The sequence below is a fragment of the Callospermophilus lateralis genome, chromosome 9 (assembly GCF_048772815.1).
Source record: "Callospermophilus lateralis isolate mCalLat2 chromosome 9, mCalLat2.hap1, whole genome shotgun sequence".
NCBI classification, from domain to species: Eukaryota; Metazoa; Chordata; class Mammalia; order Rodentia; family Sciuridae; genus Callospermophilus; species Callospermophilus lateralis.
Window position 1 is genome coordinate 5,130,846 of NC_135313.1, and position 21,225 is coordinate 5,152,070.

The following is a 21,225-nucleotide window of genomic DNA, read 5'->3' on the forward strand; positions in this document are numbered from 1 at the left end:
TACACCTTGGGTGTGAGCTGATTTTGCACTTGGAGTGCAGAAAAAAATGTGTGGGTGTGTGAAAAACAGAACAAGAACTTGTCATCCCAAAGTGTGAGTTCCAGCTGAGCCAAACACGTAACATCATGGTGGGAAGAGCAGTAGACACAGAACTTTCTAGAAAACTTCCTACTCTTCAACACAAAACTTGCACTTGTTGAAGAAAACAAAGAATAGTGCCGGTGAAGCCAGAATCAGACAGGGAGTCGGTAGGTAGGTGAACCGAGTCAGGTCAGATCAAGGAGGCCAGTGTGAGAGAGTCTGGGAAGTTGGAGAGGAATCGAAATGCCTTCAGAGTCCTTCCTCCACCCTGTCAAGACAACCTGTGCTCCGCTCCGACTGTTGCTACGGTAACCTGTCTCAGGAATCGCCCCTCCCTACAGGGAGTTATCAAGTTATTAATTAATGTGTCCTGGGCCGCTCCATCCGGTCCTTACCTGGCCCATCTGCTTCTCACCTTTTGGCCATCCCACCCAGCGACTTCTGGGCCTGGGGAGGAACGCAGGAAGGAGAAGAGAACAAAGGAAGCCTAGGACACTAAAAAGACAGAACACCTCGCCTCTGGGGACACCAGGACACCAGTTATGGCCCCTCCTCCCTTCCCAGAGAAGTCTCTCTCCCCTTTTAAATACACCCTGCTCTCTATGCCTGCCTCCGCATGCTTCTGTAAGGTTACACTTCAACATGGGGGAGCAGCACTCGTCCCTGGTAGCCCACGGTGTCACCAGGTACACAGAAAGCCATCTAGGCACTAATACCCTGAGTGGCTCTGTCATCCATCCCAGGACTGATTGACGATTTGCATCCACTCGTTGAGGTCCCCCTTGCCTGCGTCTCTCAAGCACGCTGCTGTGAGACAGACCTGGATTCTCTAAATGGTAAGGACTGAGGTTATGGGAAGTCAAAGGATGGGGTCTTCCTGGGGATGGGGGAGACCCCCGAGGAGCCTGGCTTTCAGAGCTGAACCCTGAAGAGGTCAGCATGATCAAGGTCAAAGTCAAGGTGCTTACCACATGCAGCAGCAGTTGGCCAAGGCTGGTTCTCCACAAAAGGGGTTTAGGATAGGTTAATTGGGTAGTTTGCCAAAGCCCCTCACCCTATGCTCTGCCTCTAGGAAGTGTCCAGAATTGTCCTGATGAGAAAGGTTCTGTGGCCCAAGGACAAACTGCCACAGCCATGTGTCCCAGTGATGCCGTAGCAGGGCCAGGAGCCTGCACCCACAACCTTGTGGCCCTACAAGGTGAATGCTTCTGGCAACTTCCCCACGTCCTTCTGCAGGCTGCTGACCTCCCCAGGGGACAGCTGGGCACATCTCTGCAAGGGAAGCTCCCAGTTTGTGCTTCAAGGGCTCCAGACATAGGATGCAGGTCTCCAAGACGCAGAGCGGCCTGAGGACAGATGAAGACCCTCCTAGGGAGGAGGGGTGCAGGGAAATGCAGACCATGGGAACAGGAGGGCATACCTGTATCCCTCCCATGACTCACAAGCCACCCTTGAAAGTGGCATGGGTGTGTGCCTGCGGCCAGGGAGGGCGTTAGAACAACGGGCAGCGCGGCTACGACCAGTCACCCAAACAAAGACCAAGTGGAGGCTTAGCCTCCGATCAGGAACGGAGATCTGCATACGCGTGGCTCAGGGGGAGCCTCGGGGGTGTCCATGTGCAGATGAGTCAGGCTGCAGGTGGGCAATGGGCATCCTCCCGTCTGCTCCTGCCAGGGGGCCGCCAAAGGCAAGGGGACATGCAGGGGTGTGAGCTGATATTTGAGGAGGATGCTGTGGTGGCTGTGGGGAGGGGCTGGAGGAACACTACGGGGAGGGGCACAGCCACCGTGAGGGAGAGGAGCCCAGGAGGCTGGAGCAGAAGTCAAAGCGCAATGTGGTGCACGGGGGTGAGCAGCCTGGGGACGCGGTCCAGTTCCCAGCATCTCCTGCCTCTCTCTGCATCTCTGAGGCGCTGACCTCAGGTCTGACGTCTCGGCTCCACCTTCTGTCCTTTACAGAGCCGACCCTAGACCTCCACCCTCCACCCTCCTGTGTATCCTCATCTTACTTGGCTCGTCTAACCACAGCCGCTAACCCTCCTCTCCCCACCGCCAGGCAAAGCTGTCCATCCACCAAGTTCTCCATGTTCTCAGATGTGACCAGCTGGCCACTGCTCTCCTGCCCAATTCAATGTTGATTCTCCTCCTGTCTCCCATATCCTGCCCTTCTCTTTCTGTTCCTGGACCTCCCCAGACCAACTCAGGCCCGCCTCTGGGACCCCCAAAGCCTCCCCACCTCACCTTGAGCAGACTCAAGGATCCTGAGTCGGACATTGAAGGCTATTTACCCCTGGCCCAGCTTCTCATCTGTTTAGTCTGTTTGGGTTGCTATGACAAAATACTTGAGACAGGGAAATTTATAAAGAACAAAACTTCTCAAGTTCTGGAGGCTGGGAAGTTTAAGTCGAGGCAGCAGCAGGTTCAGGGTCTGGTGAGGGCCACTCTCTGCTCTCAAGATGGCGCCTTGTTGCTGCCTACCCCAGAGGGCTGAATGTCATGTGAAGCCATCGCTGCGTGAAGCCTCCTTTGAGGCCCTTGGTCTCCCTCCCCACTCCCAGGGGAGGGCCCCTTCAGACCTAGCATCTCTTAACACCATCACATCGGCCCTGAAGTTCCATTCCTTAGCCCCCCGCCTTGCTCTTTTCAAGCCCCTTAGACTCCAACTTTCCTGAGCTACGGCTGCCCTGAGGGGTTGGTTCTAGGACCCCTCGCCTCAGTAACAAACACACTTAGAGCCCCTCACACCACAGCAGCTGGAGCACCATGTCCGCAGCACCCTGTGCGTCTGGCACCTGGCTTTCCTTCCCATTCTAGCATTTTCTAACTCCCCTCACAACTCTTTGGACTCCTGATTTAAAGCGTGTGATTTCCAAGTATTGGGGGATTTTCCAGAAATCCTTCAGTACAGGATCTGAGGGGTATGCATGGGGGTTGATCCAGGACCCCACAGATCCCAAGATCCCAGGGTGCTTAACCCCACCTATAAAACGGCGTGTTTGCACACAACCTTGGCATATCTCCTGGGGTGCGTGAGACCATCTCCAGATCCAGCTCCAAAGGATGTGGATGCTATGTGAACGAGCAGTCCTGACAGCGTATGGAGAAGAACAATGACAAGAAGTAACCGGGCACCTTCTCAGGACAGATGGGACTTTTCCTCCATGTACCAACCCCCCACGCCCTGTGCTGGGGAGTCAACCCTGCGCCTCAAGCATGACATTCGGGCGCTCCAGCACTGACCACATCCCCAGCCTTCCAAATACTTCCTTTATGTGGTTAGTTGAACCCGTGGACTGGGACCTGCGGGTCCGAGGCCCTCCAGGATTACCCTGCTCCTCTTGCCCTGGGGTCCTTGTAAACCACCTCTTTCCCCACAGCACGTACCTTCACCTGACCTCACACCTACTATGGATCTGATTTATAACGCGGCTCCCATGGGCCACGGCAGGCACCCTCCCCTTGCCTAGCCCGCTCGGCGGACATTGGTGGACCCTGCTTGTGCCCCCGTGTTTGCTCTGGGCCTGAGGGTCGCAAATGCATAAACGCTGGCAGCCAGGAACTGGCCCTTCCTTCCCTGGATGCCCCTTGGATGCCCCACATGCCCAGGAGGGCCATCGGTTAACACAGGCCGAGGAGCAGTGCCTGCCCCCCGCAGCTTCGTCTGGTGGCGTGGCGTGGGCAGACTGTCGCTGCTCCCCAAAGTGAAGAATTTGTCCACATCAGCAGTCAATACACGACTGAGAGCCATACAGGTATTCTTAAAGGAAGTAAACAAATTAAAATGGAAAATTAAGCAAAATGACTTAAGACGCTTCAAAACCCATCCACAGCCAATGAGGTCCTTCTGGCTCCTTCATTAGAAAGCAAATTAAATCAGAAAAACAAATCTTTAAGAAAACCCCCCTTGCCAGTGAGGAGCACAGAATACTGACACCTGCAACTTTGAAACAACGTGCCAGCAAGCCTGGGTGGCTCGTGTCCCTCGGATGAGACCTTTCTTTTTCACAGAAACAAGGGTGAAAGGACATCTTTATTCTCATCAACCTCTAGCTGAACATGAGCATTTCCTTGGAGATGCAGGAGCAGAGAACTTGACATTGCAGACCTGTGCTCTCGGACCTGCCCCGTCTCTGGGTTTTCGGGGAGGCGGGGCCCACGGCTAGCCTGCTCAATTGCACAAGGAAGCACCGCTACTGTAGCACAATTTAAAAAAGAATCTTTGGTAACTGCGTAAATAAGACGGCTCTCCTTTGTTCACCCAGGTTTTAGTTTATGCATTTACATAAATCTGAGGCGCTGTTGCCTTTATCCAATTGCCCAAGAGCTCCACAGCAGGGTTAGGTAACTTCATTTCAATCTATTTTGCATAAAACCAAATCAATGCACCATAAATCATGGACTAAACTTAAAACATTCTCCTTGTGCCAAAAAATGATGTACTAAGAAATGTAGTGTCCTGGTGTGTACTTCATGGAGCTCCCTCCCTGCGATGGCCCTCAGACCTCCTAGAATCTAGGCTGTTCATTGGCAGACACGTCTGCACTTATTTTCCATGTTGGTGGTAAACACAGCATGAAGCCCCACAGTCCGAGCCATTTCACTCTCGAAACTCATTTCTATCACAGTGAGGACCAATTCTCTCCTGCGGCATGTGCTCCTGGGATTCAGAGATGAGGCGTCATCAAAGGGCTCATGTGTGGTCACGTTGGCAGGGACAGGAGAGGGCCACAGGCTGGGCACAGGAGGTGGGTGTTGGGACACTGTGGCAGGGAGGGCAAAGGGAGAAAGAAGAGGTCTTAGGAATGGCTGCGGGACCTGGTGGCCGCTGGAGGAGAGGGGACTTGGGTACAGGCCCACATCTGATTGCTACTGCAGCTGTCGATTCTCAGCAGGTGCTGGCCACTGCAAAATAAATGACTTGGCACGTGCTCTGACTTCACAGGGAAAGATCAAGGTGAGAATCTATCAGGGACACAATCTTCCCTCCACAAACCAGAGAACAAATCTTTTCAACCAAGTCTTTCCCCTGAATATTTGATCCTAAAGAACCCCTACAAATTCCATCACTTGTATTTATGATTATCAGCATCAACAGACTGCAGAGTCTGACGGAGTTCCTTGGGCCAAGAGAGAGAGAGGGTGGTGAACTAAATTGTGACCCAGATGTGTTGGAAGCCTGAACCCTGAGACCTGCAGCTGTTCCATCCTCAGGACCCAGGTCTCTGCAGATGCAGTCAAGTGAAGACGAGGTCATACTGGGTCAGTGTCCTTAGGAGGAAATCTGGACAAAGACAGATGGCCTTGTGACAGTCTGGTTTTGGACTTCTGGCCTCCAGAACCAAGAAAGAATGCATTTCTGGTTTCTCCTAAGCTCCCTTTCTTATCAGCTCCATGCAAGTTATGAGACCACGCGGAAATGTGTCCTTAACCGTAAAATGTGTGTGAGGACATGTAGGAGCTGGTACATCTGGCGATAGCCTCCTGCTACTATAACAAAAATCCAGAAATGATAATTTATAAAGAGAAAAGTTTATTTATTTATTTATTTATTGCCCCAGTTTTTGGTGGTTTTAGTCCTTAATTGATGGGCTCTGCTGCTTTTGGGCAGCACAGCACAACATGGCAGGGGGTGCGTGGTGAAGGAGGCCCATCCACCTCGTGGCCCAGGGATGTCCAATAGGGGAGGAAACCAGTGTATCCCACAATCCCCTCAAGGGTATGCCCCAACAGCCTCACCTCCTCTCACTGGGCCCCACCGCTTGAAGGCTCCTCCTCCTCCCAATTCTGCCACTCTGGGGACCCAGTCCTTACCATGTGGGCCTTTGGGATGCTGCAGATCCAAACTTCAGCAACTGGAATCAAGCTACGTACAGAAGGAGAGCGCCGAGCTCCGGGCTTCTGCTCCTGTGCTGAGCCCTGCCGTGGGGGCGCTCTGGCCCTGCTCACTGCCCCAGGCATCCTGTGTCAACGCTGCTTCTTGTGCCGTACCCGGACCTGCTCTCCCCAGGTCTGTCTTGGTCCAGCTGGTGCCCACCCCAGCTTGGACCCTGGGTTGAAGTCATTCTCAGCAGGCTTTCCATTCAGCACCCGCCCTCCCCTGGCCTCCAGGAGAGGCCCTGTGCCTGTTCTTCCCCCAGCAGCGCAGTACTTCTGGGCTGGGGGCTCTGAGCCTGCTGCAGTGAACACCCCCAGGACTGAGCACCCCCAGGCGATGCCTGGCACACACAGGGACAGCCAGCCAGCCCTGCGGTTCACATAAGGAGCTGGGGGCTGCCACCTCCAGGGACATGGGCCAAGAACAAGGCACGACTCCAACTTGTCTCCTGGTGACACAGATTCCCTCTCAGTGTGGCAGTGACCTGTTTCGGGAGCAGTACAATTAACAGTGGGAAAACAGGGCTCCCCCTCCAGCCGTCACTGCCGTGGGGGCTCAGGGGAGGGGCCGTCAGTCTGCACAGGTGCGCACAGTAGACTGTGCTTTTGTTTTACTTAAAGTTCCACTGGATGGGGACAGAACACACACACACTTAACAGGTTAAAATATCCAAATAAAATTTACTGCAACTTTTGTAGAATTTGATTTGTGCTACAAGACACGTTGCATAGGAAACTATTTAAAGCCCCTGAGGAAAAATATCCATGGTTTAAGGTGCAACTGGTTTGTCTTCTTTGGGGAAAAGGTGAGAGGTGATCTCTGGGCAGATGAGGGTGAGGAGCACGGAGGCAGGACGTAAGGTCATCTGTGCGATGATTGGGGACTTGTGTGGCTTTATTCTTGCAGCATGAAGTATGGAGTGTTTGTATTTCTGTCGGTTGGTCTTGAGTGCCGCAATCAGTGGTGCACGACAGTGTTCCAGCTGAACAGGGGATGACACATCCATTAACTAAGTAACATGTGTCAGGAAAGTGCGAGGCTCGGCGTCCCCAAGGTGGACACCCTTACTGGGGCCATCACTCTGTGACCCACCAGCATGAGTCCTGCCTCTTGCTCCTTCCTAGGGGCTGCAGCTACCGGGTGGCGGCAGGATTCGACCCAGCACAACCCAAGCTCCTCGACAGCCAAGCTCGTGACTATGTGGGAAAATGTTCAACCCACCCGGAGGGTCTTGACCTTGTGCCCAAACTGTTTTTATCGACATGATGCATTTCAGAGGAGATGCGGGTGCACTGGGAAGGGAGAAGTGTTCCACTTAGACAAAATGCACTGTGGAGTTTGGCAGCTGTCACCTCTGCACCCGGTGCACAGCACCACCTGGGAGGTGACCTGGGTCTCTGCTGTGCGTGCAGGAAGAGCATGGAGCCTCCTGGTAGCTGTCCCGGATCTGGTGGCTCCAGATAAGCAAGTCTAAGTGAGTCTTTCTGTCTACCCTGGGGCTGCAGAGCACCCGTGTCCCCAAGGGAGACACCACATGATGGTCAAGAGCTGCAGGACCTCCTCACGTCCAATGGCACTGTCCTTTTGAATGACTCATGGCACACAGGCAGGGGCCACAGGAATGTCACCTTCCAGCTGCTCTCTAAGCTATTAGTGGACACATCTCAAGGGCAGACTGTGGGGTAACTGCCCACCCACCGAAGCCCACAGAGACTGCCATGCTCTGTGGGTGGTCACTGACTACAGCAAGAGGCAAAGGCAGAGGGCCACAGAAAGGTCGGTGGAGTGGCCGCAGGTGGGGAGCACGGGTGGGCTGTCCACTCACTGAAGACCCTCCCGCTGCCCGACTGGCCTGCGTGTGTGGGGGCAGTAAGTGAGAAGGGGCCCACAGAGCTTTCCCTCCCTGTTGGGGTGGAGACGTGGGCTGGGAAGCAGAAGCACCCACGGCCTTTAAATACCTATATACATCTGTAACATAATTTAAAAAGTGGTTCGACAACATAAAGACCTCAACAGCATCTGCCCCTACTAAGATTTTTTTTAATCTTTATAGTCCATTAAAAAATTAGATCCCAACTTTCTCAGGTTCCTTCCCTGGTCTTTTTAAAAAAAGTGATTTAAATTTAATTCACACTTACACAAATAGAAAGCTATCTGATTGGCAACAACCTGCAGCAGAAAGCCCCCTGGCTGTCCCTGCACGCAGAGAAGGGCAGAGCCTCATGTGTCCCTGTCCCCAGCATGGGGCTGGGTGGCGACCCCCTCCGTGGGAGCAGTCTTCCCACTCCCCGCAGCCCCTGGTGGCAGCACGGGGCTCTGCGCTCGCAGCCTTGTGCTCAGGGCGCCTGTTCAGATGACCAGGTCATCGTGGTCAGCGGGGCTGAAGGCGGCTGCTCGCAGGATGTCCAGCGAGTTCACCAGGATCAGCGTCCCCGTGAGGTGTTTCCAGCGCTTGGTGATGGGGTTTTTCATCTTGTCCAGGCCTATGTGCAGTTCCTGGATGACATCCCGGTAGCTGTCCCCGATCTGGTGGCTCCAGGTAAGCAAGAAGTCATATGCGGGTTTCCACATGGCCTGGGAGATGGAGTCCCAAAGAGCAAAAGCAGGGAAAGGAGAGAAAGGTTAGGGTGGGCGTGGGGGGGCAGCGCAGCTGCCTCAGTCCCTAGACACCCCGCAGGGGTGAGAGGAGTCCACGGAGAAACGCACAGAGGTGGACAGCATCCACCCGGCCCATTTCTGCGGGAGGCCTCCCCAGACGACCCCAGGACACCCTGACTGCTTCTGCTCTGGGGGCCAGGCTCGGACGTGGCTCACCTGGTTCCATCGCCACACCTGCCACTACTGCACCCAGGGTCCTGGGAGCCCAGTCACCGGGAGCTAGGCCTCGCTCACCTCACTGTCCACCACCCCATTCCTGTCGCGGTGGGGAGACTCGTAAGCGTCCATCTGTTGCTTGGAGACCTTGGCCAGCTTCTCAGCCAGCTCCCGCCAACGCTGCGCCACCTCCACGGCTGTGGTCAGGAGCACAAAGTCCTGGATGAGCCTGACCACCAGGCCCTGGCAGTCCATCTTCAGTAAGGCCTGGGGAGCGAGAGGCACAGCGTGAGGGGGACAGAGCCGGGCCTGGCTTCACGGGGAATGCCCATGTGGAGGGGTGCTGTCACCCGCAGCTCTGAGGTCATGGAATCCCCTGGCCCCAGGGATTTCCCAGCAGGGACGGGACCGTGTGCAGGGTGGTCAGGGCTGGACACCATTTCCCTCCAAGGTTCAAGTCCCAGAACCTCAGAGTGGGGCCTTACTGGGAAACGGGCTTTGCAGCTAAGATGAGGTCTGTGTGGACTGGGGGCCACCATGACTGAGTCCTTAGGATAAGAGGCCACCCTTTGAAGTAGGTGCCAACTCTGCCCCATTGGGCAGCTCACACAGGGGACAGTGAATGGGCTTCCAGAGCCTGGAAGGTGAGAGTCACATTGGCCTCCAGCTGCTGGTCCCGGGCTTCCCCTCAGGGTGTGGCCCAGTCACCAGGGTCTTATTTAACAGACAAGAAACAGACACGCCTGCCCCCTCCTGTGTCCTGTCCAGGCCCCACAGCTGGGGGCGCAGAGTGGAGGCAGGTCCAGGCCTCCTGGGGCTCGGGCCACTGGCCCTTCCAGCTCTGGGGCCCCAGGTGACATCAGGAATTGAGCCAATAAAACCCTGGTCTGCACAGGTTATGGTTCATTTCAACTACCGACGATTTCAGAAAGTGGTCGATATCCATTTGAACTTTGATATATTAGAACTAAATTGTTTTAAGAAAATAAAATGTTTACTAGGCTTCGAAAGAGAAAGAGATCATCTAAGTGTACGTGCTTGTGTGAGTGGGGGTGGGTGTGCGCAGGGCTGCTGGGGCGCCAGGTGACCGACCACAAGGCCGACACGTAGCCACCAGGTGTTCCCATTCAGCTCTGCTCGCACCACACCAAACGCGGGTGCTCAGCTGCCTGCTCCACAGGTGCCTCACGTTCTAGGTAGCAAGACAAGTCACCTGCTTAGGAGTCGAGCTACTCTTGGCCCAGGCCAGCCAAGCCAGTCTACTCTCTGGTCATCTCTGGAAAGGAGGGTGACCAGGCCCTTGCCTCCACTTATGCCACCAGCCCAGCGTTAGCTCAGATGGTTACGAGGCTGCCCACAGGATCGGGGGCCTTTCTGCATTACCTTAAGGGCACGTGCCACGTCTGAGCAACGGACACGGTTCACAGCAGGAAGCTCCGCTCTGGGACCCCAGCCCCGAGACTTCCTCTTCTTTTTTCACACACAGGTGAGCCAGAAAGTACCCAGTGAAACCACACAATGCCGACTTCACGGGAACTGTGTTAGTTTGTGGGAACTATGATTTAAGTCGGGGTAAGCAAACTTCACCTCCAGAGGGTCAGATCACAAATCCACGGGGCTTTGTGGGCCACAGTCTGTTGTGACTTCTCTGCAGACAAGGCCTGAGGCTGCTCTAGGTGGCAGGCAGACAAAGGGCCCAGTGGGAAGACACTCCCAGGAACAGGCAGCCCCAGGGCCTTCGCACTGGCCTGGTTAAGAGGCTTTAGGAAGCACAGTGAGGTGCCCTTTGGGTTTGCTGGAGGGGACCCTCATGTGCCTGGCAAAGGCACAGTCACTGGGTACTGCCTCCTCTGCAGGATAAGGTGGGTTTCCCGACTCACAGGCATCCCCCGGCCCTCTACAGCCCCTCCCCTCTAGCTTTCCAGTGTCTGGGGGACACCTCAGTCCCTGCTCCGCTCTGCAGACGACACCCTCCTGGATGTGCGTCCTGCAGTGACGCCTTCCCCTTCTCTCTCACAGGAGCGTTGTCTCCAGGACGCCCGTGTCACCCCGTTTATCTCCCACAGCTGGATGAGGCAGCCACCGGCTACGGCCCGGCACCGAGACAGAGCTTTCCCGTCGTGGCTGGTTGGGGGCCAAGAAAGGCCAGGGCAGCAGGGCCCTCACCCCGACCGCCAGGAGGGAAGTGAGAGGGAGAAAAGCCGCCGCAGGCGCCTGCACCAGCCTGCCAGGGTCAAGGGGCAGGGACGGTCCTGGACTCAAAAGCTGCGGGGGACCAGGAACAGATCTCGTCACGTCCCCTGCCTCCCCTTCGACACGGACCCCTCCCAGGGCCCTCAGGTGCCAGGGAGAACACTCACCACCCAGGGGGCTCCACCCTGGCCCCCAGCCCCTGATTCCAGGACCACAGCCCCCACCCTGCCAAGCCGCAGGGCCTCAGCCCCGCTCCACAGCTCTTAGCCTGCCTGGCCCCTGCCCAGGCTGTGACTGCAAGCTGACGCCTTCCCATGGCCACCCCATCCCCAGGCCCCACTGGCCTCTCATCTCCTCGGCCAGGGCCTTCATCTGTCCTGGGCTCCCACAGAAGTTCATGCCAAGATTTTCTCACAGGAAAGCCCAGCAGCAGGCAGTGACGTCCAGTGGGCCCCGAGCCCAGCACCCACTCCTGGCTCTGCCTGAAGCTGTGGCCAAGACCCCTCACCACCCCTGGGTGGCCCCAGCCCACCTCAATGACACTCTGACTTCACAGTTCTTCAAACCCACGGTGCCCACGTCAGTGCCCACCCAGCCGGAGACCCTCGTCAGCAGAGGCCCCAGCGGCCCCTCCCAGGCCTTCTCCACCCCAGGGGCTCCAGGGCTGTCCACCCTGGTGCCACTCCCCCAGCATCATCCCCCCTCCATCAACAAGGCCTGGGTTGTCATCAGGGTTGGGTCTCATCCTCTGCCATTCTGGACAGTCATGGCCCCTGCTGGGCAGCTGGGTGGCCAGGATGGGGGGGCATCCTCTGAGGCACAAGCACCGTGAGGAGTGGGCAGAGACCCTGGGTCACAGGAGTTCCCCCAACCCCCAAACGGTGGGCGACGGACGGCAGTGTGAGGGATGAGAAGCTGAGGTTCGCAGTGCAGCCTGGACCTGCCACAGAGCCACTGCCCCCCACCCCCACAACGTCTTCAGTCACTTGCTGTCTCAGTCACTGAATCCTGAGCGTTTCCCAAGCCAGGTCCTCACTCCATGGAGCCAACAGACCCTACCGTGGGCGGGCACACGAGGACAATTGCATGGAGCTGGACATGGGTCCACCCTGGTCCAGGAGCTGCTTCCCTGTGAGATGGCTTGGACGTGGTGGTGGTGGGGGAGGACAGGCTTGGGGGCAGGAAGAGTTGGTAGACAACCCTGGCTGGTGGCACCTTCTTCTTCCCTGTGTGGCAACCTCTGCCTTCCTAGGTCACTTAGACACCCCTTACTAAGCCAGGGATCCCAGAGACCACACAGAAGGCATCTTGAAGACGGGAAGTGGGTGGGGGTCTGGCTGGAGCTCCTGGGAGTGGGACTACGGCTGGAGGAGCCCGACTCACCAGTGATTAGAAGCCTGGGCAGTGCCGCCCGCTGCCAGTGCCCGGAGAAGCCAGCCGTGGCTTTGGGACTGTGGCCAACATTAAGAATTTCCGGCTCCAGGGTGGTGGCTGTGCCAGGCAATGGTGGGAGGGCACTGCAAGGTCAGTTTCACTTGACTGGCAGAGACTCACCTTGCCTCAGCAAAAGTAAGACAAGGTCAAGATGGTCTCCTGTCCTTGGGCAGAGGAGGGTGGAGGGGGCTCAGAGGCACACAAAACCCCCAACCCTCCCGACTAACTCAAGGAGACAGAAATCCTCTCCAAAGTCACCAATGGAATATAACGAGTTTGGTCATTTAAGTCACTGGAACTGAGCACAAAAGCCACCCCGTCACTGTCCTCAGTGGGAGGAACTGTGTGCCTTCTCGTCTCTCACCTCTGCCCACTCACATTCTCAGCTTCAGCAAAGAACAATCAATATCGTTTATGTTCCATGAAGGCACCTAATTCCACAATCAACAGGAACGCGGCCTAAGGGCTCTCCCGGGGAGCACAGTGGAGCCAGGTGCAGCCACGGAGACCCAGACCTCAAAGTCTGCATGTTTCCCAACATGACCAACTACGAGGTCAAGGCCAGCAAGCAGGCCCGAGTGGTGAGAGGGTTCCAGTGAAGCTGGGCAAGGTGAGCCGCCTCCTTCCCCATCACCTGCCAGAGCCCCAGCGAGCTCTCGGACTTCACGCTGTGCCTGATGCTCCGGGATCTGCTCGGGGGTGTGCTGCAGGGCAGAGGGGTGGCAGCTGGAGAGAGCCACTGCGTTGGCCCTGGGGGTGAGCCACCCAGGTCCCACAGAGGTTCCCTGCTGCCTCCACTCACTAACCAGCCTCGGCTTCCTTCCACTGAAGCCACTGCCACTGCTGCCCGGGACCTCCTGGCTGCCCAGGCTGCCCTTTGAACTGCCCGTCTCCCTCCTGGCAACCTCCGCAGTTGGCCCCATGCACCCTGCAGTACTGAGGGCCACTGTCCAGGGTCTCCTCCTGTGCCGCTGCCTACCAGGCTGCCACACATGCTCTCTGCAAACAGAGGTCCGTGGCTCCGAGGGGGCAGCTGGGTGTGGGGGGCGTGACCCTTGGGTGCTCAGGTAGGTCAGTTCAGGTGCACCTGCCGGGTGTGGAGATGCACTGCAGAGGGCAGGTGTGGGGCGAAGGCAGTGAGGCTGGCACGGGGAGCGGCTCCTACTAGGACAGGGGGCGGGATGGCTGCTGGATCAGCAGAACCTGGGAGAGGACCCGCAAGGTCACGACTGCTTCCCACAGAGGGACGGGTCCCCACCTGCAGGACGCAGCTGAATCCACTTCTGTCACATAGAGAGCTCAGGGGACACTGTCCATCCCAGGGACAACCAGGGAGCCAAGGGTGACTACCAGTCAGGGGTGGGGTCCTGTAGGGAGCGGAATTGGGAAGCCCGGGCCACTGGAGGACTTGCAAACAGCTCTGGAAGCGCCTCCAGGTGGCCTGTGGTCAGCGCACATCCACAGTGTGACCTGTCCCCTGTTCGTTCCTTAGAACTTGGGACTGATGGAGGGGTGAGGTTTCAGGTGATCAATCAGAGGTGATCCCTGAAACTTAAAACTCAGGACTCTCCCTGTGGTCTGCCATTTGTGCCGGCCAAGCAAAGGCTGTCCCCACCCCAAATCCAAGGCACCCAGGAAAGGGAGGAGGGAGAGCAGTGGAGAGGGAGCTGGAGGAGACAGGGTGAGAACTCACCCGGACAAACCGGGCAGCGGAGAGGGGTCCTGGCCACTGCTGCCCCCACCCACTGGCTCCATTCCAAGACCACCAAGGGGCCACGAAGGCAGTGGGGTCTCCTCCTGGGCAGCTCTGGACCCTGCAAGCATCCCCCAGCCCAGCCACAGCTCTGCCCCAGGGACGCCGCCCCAGAGTGGCCAGGGGTGGAGAGGGGCCCACTCCCACCACACACTCACCATCACGAGCTCCTTCTGGAAGGACTTCCGGTCTTTGTTCTCGGGGTTGTTACAGTCCTCCTTCAGCTTCTCCAGGACACAGGCCACACGCTCGGGCTCGCTGTCCAGCTCCGCCCGGCAGAAGAAGGTGAGCGGCAGGCTCCCGTAGCCCAGGGCGTCCGCGAAGGAGCGCCAGCTGCTGATGTTCTCCATGAGTAGGGTCCGCACTGAGGCGTAGATGTAGGTGAGGAACTTGCAGGGCCGGAGGATCTGCTCCAGCAGCACCGAGGTGCTCAGCTCGGGGCCCGAGAGCAGGCTGGGCCTGGCCCTCCCGACCACCAGCACGTTCTTGGCGTGCACCAGGCCCACCTTGCCCTGGTAGTAGCCTATGTACCACTCCTTGGTCCACAGCTGCCCCTTCAGCCGGATGCGCTCCTCGCTCAGCAGAGCCACCGTGTCCCCCTTCTTGTACTCCAGCAGGTAGTGGTTCTTGCTCTGCCTCACCACCGTCTTGAGCAGCTTGCCGAACTTGAGGCTGGACACGGGCCGGTCCTGAAACATCGGGTACTTGGTGGTGGCGGCAAACGGGGACAGGATGATCTTCCCCACCTCGTTCTTCTTGAGAAACCGCCTCTGCCCAGACGGCTTGATGGCACTCTTGGGTGGAGGCTGTGGCGTCTGGATGCAGAACTGGGTCAGGATGGCCTCCTGGTCATCCTTCACCTGCACCCGCAGCGTGAAGTCCGAGAGCTCGCCGGGGCTCTGGCAGGTGATGGGGAAGACGAGACGGCTCACCTTGCCCAGCTTCACTTGGAACCCTCTCACCACTCTGGCCTGCTCACTGGCCTTGACCTCGTAGTTGGTCATATTGGAAAACATGCAGACTTTGAGGTCCTGGGGCCTGGACAGGAGGAACTGGTGTTTTCCCCACAGATGCAGAGCCACAGGGGCAGGGCTGGGGGCCTGCCGTGTGACCTCGCTCACCAGGAGCATCTTGGGGGCGCAGTCGTGCCCGAAAATGGTCACTACCGTCTTGAAGGAGGGGTGGATGTGTTTGGGACCGTAGAGACCCACGGTGACCTTCTTATTGATGAAATCCCACACAGTGGAAGGGTAGAGAATGTTTGGGCCGTGGGCCACAATGGCCAGGTACATGCAGGGCTCCAGGTTGTCCAGCTGCACCTGGACGGTGTCCCCATGGCTGTAGGTGAGTGGGATGGGCAGATATGGCCCTTCTTTCAAGTCGCTCCTCAGACACTGGAGACCTACTGTGCTTTTGCTAAAAATGTCATTTTTCACCTCAGCAGAAACCTTCATCTCCAAGATGAGGAAGGTGTTCACCTCCAGGTTGCTGAGCTTGACCTCCAGCACGGGGCTGATGCTGCTGGACTTGTCGCTGTTGAGCTCCAGCGGGGGGTCCAGTAGGGCTCTCATGGAGATCTGCTGCGTCTCCCCAGGGGCGACGTGGCCCTCGGGCACGTGGATGCTGATGTTGGTGTCTGGGAGCTGCACGGCGCCCCCAGAACTATCCAGCTTGTATACAATGTTCGTCTCCACAGCTTGTGTCTGGCCCCAGCCTGGGCTCTGGCCGAGCAGATCCAAGTCGTGGCAAGACCGGGCCAGCTTCCGGTGGTTTAGCCACGCAGTCCTAAAGTCCTCCCGGCTCTGAAATTGCTCGGGAGCAGGGGATTTCAAACCTGTGAAAAAACTCGATGTGGTGGGCGCATCTGACTTGGCTTGCAGAACGGAAAGCTCTGAAAGGCTATAGGATCGCTTGCTTCTAAAGAAGGGGTTGTCCCGTTTGACCGGCTGCTCGGTGTGGAGTCCATTGGTGGCCGGGAGCTCGTCGAAGATGTTGCCGGTGCTGTTGGTGGTCGCAGAACTAGATTCAGTGAACGAGGATGTTCCGGTATCAAACAGCAGCAGGTCCACGGTGCTTCTGGGAGTCAGCTCGTCCAAGCCGGGCATCACCGGCACGTTCCCGTTCAGGAAAGGGTTTGTTTGGACCCCGCTCCAAAAAGGGTTATTACTGTGCGCTTTGCTGGATCCCTTCTGATCATCTGTCCACCCCCCGAGCAGATCCAGCTCCGTGGCCACCTCGTCTGGGCTGTCTGGAAGATTGTCTATCATGCCGCTGTCGCTCAAGGTGGAGTTCCGGTAGTTCAAGGGCTGCACGTAGGAGGAGGGAATGTAGCCCATCTCGGTGGTGTTATGTGCGTACCACCACTCCCCACCCGACGTGTCCAGGACGTAGAGGTGGTCGCCCTTGGAGAACTTCAAGGTGGTGAAGTTGGTGGGGCAGTAGTCCTTGATGGCGATCACTTCCTTTGCATTTCCAAAAGGGGTGGGGGTATCGGCCAGCAAGGCACTGGGAGAAGGCACTGCACAGACACAACAGAGACGTGAGGCAGGAGAAAACACATAGAAAAAGGCTGATGTGCGAAGGGGGAAGGCCTACAGGGGAGACCACGGCCTGGAGCACACAGAACTTTCTGCACCCCGTTCTATATAGCAGGGGCGGGGTGCAGGTGAGTTTAGGGGAAACAGCAAATGGCTTTTAGGGAAAGCCAATGGGGCGGGAGAATGTACAGTGGCCTGGGACAGTGCTGGGTCCTGTGGAACGCCATCGGCTGTACGTGTTATCTGTGGGACCGAGACAGAGGACAGCACTGTGTGACAGAGGCCCAATGGGTGTGTGGACAGGGGAAGGCACGGGGCGGGGCGTGGGGAGCTGTGGGCTGTCGAGGGTGGGCCTGCGGCTTTACAGCTTCCCCCAGCTACAGTCATGGGGCGCAGTCCCCGCCTCTTTCATTGCTGCCAACCACAGCGTTATGTAACCACTGGGGTTCAGCCCACGGCTCCCCCACCCTAGCATCTGGAGTTTGTGAAGCTGAGGATCTGAGGAGCCTCCATTGCAGCAGGGCCTGGGAACATCCTGTGGGGCCTTCCCACTCCTGTCCCCAAGAGCATCCTCATCTCCAGGCCCAGGGACCGGCTCCCACAGGCCTGGCCGCTGCCGCCCGTCCATCCTGAGCCTACACCTTGTCCCACTGCGCCCCTCCACACTCTGTGGAGCCCTCACAGACACCTCTGGGTCAGAGCTTTCACGTGGGCCTTCTCCCCAGGAAGGCTCCGTGTCCGCCAGAACACCTATGCTCTGTACCTGTCACAGAGGCCTGGCAGGGAAGGGAGGCGAAAGGCCCTCCCCGACAATTGGACATTCTGTTTGTTTGGGGGTGTCCCCGGCCCTAGCAGGGCCAGACCCTTGCTCCTGGATCAAGGTGTTGGCCCGAGGCCAAGTCAGAATTGCCCCTGGCTGGGCCCTTCTGCTGCGGGATCACAACAGAGCAGATCTGCACCAAGGGGGGCGGGGGGAAACGAGAGGAAGACAGCGGGGAGGGGGCAGGAAGCCCACTTTCCTCGGGAGGCCTGCTGCCCGAGTCTACTGAAGCAGACCAACAAGAGAGAAGCACCACTAACTCTGGGGTAGCGCAGTTCTACGGGACCCGGGAGTCTTCAGGTTAAGGCCCAAAGACCCGCAGTTACAGTGGGTGAGCAGACACCGCCACGCAGAGGCAGGCGCGCTAGGGTGAGCGCCGGGGAGCCCAGAGAGCCAGCGGCTGTCCGCAGACCCTTCCTGGCCCCTTGGCTATACTCCTTTCCCCTTCTGGAGGGAGCACCCTAAATTCTTCCACCCAGCAAGGTCAGGGTGGTACCTTCCCGGCTGGCTGGGGGCTCTGGCTCCTCTGACCCACCCGAGGGGAGAGGGATTGTAGCTTCTCCCCGCTCCTTGGGAGAGGAAGGACGAGAGGGGAGGGCAGAGGCCAGGCAGTCTGTGCTTCCTTTTGAGGTCTCATTTTCTCAGCCCCAAGAATGGCTTTGAGGGAACAGGGAGTTCAGGCTGAGATCAGTGGACTTCTGTGACCACCAGCCTCTCTCCTGTTCCTGTGGCTGGTCATGGTCTCCGGCCACACAGACCCTACCATTTCCTCGACACATCCACTGGAAATAAAAATGAAAATCAAATGAGACTTGCATAAAGCTCGCCAGCCTTTAAAATCCTGTTACGGTCCCTCCAAAGTTATAGCCTCATTATTGTTCCTCTGGAGTAATTAATTCCCCTACAGTAATATCTCCAGTATTAAAAAAAAAAAAAAGCCAAAGCAATTAGGCATGCGTTGTGCATAGCCCAACGCGTATCAATGCGAATTATCGTGTTCGTTTTGCCAGACTGAAGAATGAGATGGCTTTACTTAAAATTCCAAGCACTCTCCTCGGAAGAGGAGCACAACAGACTTCGCCCAAGGATCAGATGCAGCCGAGGGGAAGGGCCCTCCTCCCGTGGGGACCCCACCGAGGTGGGCTGTGGTGGGACTCTCTGTGTGTGGCCTCCATCAGTCACTGCCAAGGGGCACCCGGGGACACATCCCATCCAGTGCCAGAAATCCCTGTCGAATCCCATTTAATAAAGTCTGGGGAGCGTGCCCATACTCACAGTTACCTTGATTTTAATACCAAAACTTCCCTGAGCGTTACAAGTTTGGTGCACTGAATGATACATTTTCTCTCCTCTGCCCAGGTGGTCACAGCAAAGCACTGATGAGGGGAGAAGACTTCCCGGCAGGAAGCCTGGCTGCAGTGTGCACTCCCCTGGAAGTCTGCACCTGGATGGTGCATGGGCGGCTGTCGGCCGGCCCTGGCCATCAGACTCCAGAGGGTCTCACGTGGGTAGGGGTCCTGAGGTCCCATCTGACCCGATTCTTGGCTGCCTTCTCCGCCACTGAACCGGCCCTGCTCACGCTCAGGATTATTATCATTATTTTAAAACACTGGGCTCTGTTCACTGCTTACTTTAAGGCCTATAGCACCCAAGTTAGCCTCCCGTTCTCCAGCTTTAAACCTGCCTGCTTGGCTATAAAGGAAGAAAACAATGCCCGCTATCAGGCTGAGAAGTGACTGGCTTGGTTGTTTATGGTGACCCACACGAACCCTGCTGCCGACTGCCCTGGCAGTTCCAGGTGCTGGTCTTATTCAAAGTGATGCTTGGGGCAGCAAGTGTGAACCGGGGACAGGATGAGGGAGATGCTAGGGATGCGGTGGAGGGCAGCTGCCAATCAACGGGCAAGCAGCCAGGCTGCTGCGGACTGCAGAGTGGGGGCACACATGCATCTGGAGGACTGTGGGAAAGTCCCTCCTGCCCAGCCGTGCTCCAGGGAGGACCTGGGTGATCCACTGCGTCAACGGCTCAGAAGGCCAAAGCCCGTGACAACAGACCACTGCTGCAGCTGCCAGGGCACCAGGGAGCACGCGATACCGGATGTGGCCTAGTGAGGGCAGGGTGGCTGCCGAGGAAGCCGGGAGTCTCCAAAGGGTCTCAAGATCGGGGTCCTCCTCAACCCAGCCCTATGGGGCCACCCGCCAGCGAGCCCAGCGACTGAACCCTGTGGCCACCTTCTAGGCACGGGGACACGCGATTCAATGTGGCTGGCCGGCTGGTTCTGTAAAGCTGAACCAGCACCCAGGCATGTCCACCTGGTCACCCCGTCTGTGGGTGCTTTCACGGACCGGCTGTGGCAGAGAGCCGGAGGCCAGGGCGAGACTCGAACAAAGGACAGACCCTGCGAGGACAGGTCTCTCCGCTGCCCCAGGGCACCTCCTTCTCTTCTGGTGGTTCCCAATATTTCACCTACTTAACACCCTCCTTGCCCTAGATGTCAGAACCACCAAGCTACTTACTGTCACCAATACCGTCCCCAAGAGAAGAGACATGTGGACAAAGGAGGGGTCCCATCAAAACCGCCTCCCCACACCAAACACCCAGACCCGGGGCCGCTGCAGGGGGAATTTGCAACAGGATCCAGAGCTGCAGTCCAGCTGAGCGTGAAGCCGGTGCCCGCTGGGTAGAGGGGCCCTTGGGTCTGAGGCCCCGGCAGCCCCAGTCCTCCCCTCCGGGCTGACCAGGGCTCACCTTTGACATCATTAAAGCTGGTCTCTGAAAACCCTTCACTCAGGTCGACCAGGGTCCCCTCCGACTTGCACCGAGGGAGGCCACTGGAGTTGGCTGCTCGGATCCGCTGGGCCGCCATCTGGAAACCCTGGGCCAGGGGTCCACTAAGGGCACATGTCTCTTCCTCTGCTTCCTGGAGCAGCAACGGTGCTTCTGTCTCAAGCAACCCAGCTGCGCAGCGGCAACTCGGCAGCGTGCTTCTTCCTGAAAGGACAGGAGGAAGAAAGTTCCCCTGAGCAAGAGCAGCGTGGCTTCGAGGGTCCCTTCAGGGGAGGAGGGAACGCCCCAGGCCATTCCATGAGAGGCCGTTTCTCTCCTCCTGGCCCGGGAGCACAGCGGCCTGCACTATGCCCACTTTGTGCCATCTCCTCAGCCCGCTGGGCATGCGGCCACTCCTCCCGGGGCACAATGGCGCTTGTGAGATGTGCCCCAGCACCTGGTCAGCCCGTTCAGCAGTCAAAGGATGACACAGGACCGTGCAGGCCACGCTGCCAGATCCAGGGCTCTGGAAAGCACAAATGGCCTCATCTGTCCGGAGGGCAGCTGGTCCCCTGGGAGGAGCAGTGTGAGTGACCTGGCACCTGGGCAGCAGTGAGCGGGCAGCACAGCTGCTCTCAGGGCCTGGAGGGGTGCTCCCTGCCACATCCCCAGCCTCGGGCCCCAAATGAATGTGGGAAGCACAGTGGCCACAGGGATCTGCAGCTTGGCACGTGCACGTGAAAACAGGGGCGTTTACTGACCCTTGTGCTGCTACCAGGCAGGGGAAGGGGCTCTGTGGGAGGCGTCTGCCCTCGTGAGACAGGGACACAGGAAGGAAGCACCGGGAGAGGGTCTGGACACAAAGAAGGTGGCTGGTGGCTTGTGACACCGGCAGCTGACAGAGGGCAACTTTCACCCCACGTGGCCCCAGGTTCCCTCTGCCAAGTTGGCCA

General features: G+C 57.7%; 1 protein-coding gene across 3 annotated transcripts in view; it reads right to left on the reverse strand.

The window, feature by feature from the left end:
• Positions 1-6,615: 6,615 nt before the first annotated feature.
• The window catches only part of Sh3bp4 (SH3 domain binding protein 4), a 66,137-nt gene continuing 51,527 nt past the window's right edge, over positions 6,616-21,225 (reverse strand). For all 3 annotated transcript variants that reach the window (XM_076866123.2, XM_076866124.2, XM_076866125.2), the window contains exons 2-5: positions 20,255-20,497; positions 14,308-16,667; positions 8,848-9,036; positions 6,616-8,529 (exon numbers count right to left, since the gene is read on the reverse strand). In XM_076866123.2, coding sequence (XP_076722238.2) covers positions 8,305-8,529; positions 8,848-9,036; positions 14,308-16,667; positions 20,255-20,372 — 2,892 coding nt within the window. In that variant the 5' untranslated portion in view covers positions 20,373-20,497 and the 3' untranslated portion in view covers positions 6,616-8,304. The remainder of the gene's footprint in view (positions 8,530-8,847; positions 9,037-14,307; positions 16,668-20,254; positions 20,498-21,225) is intronic.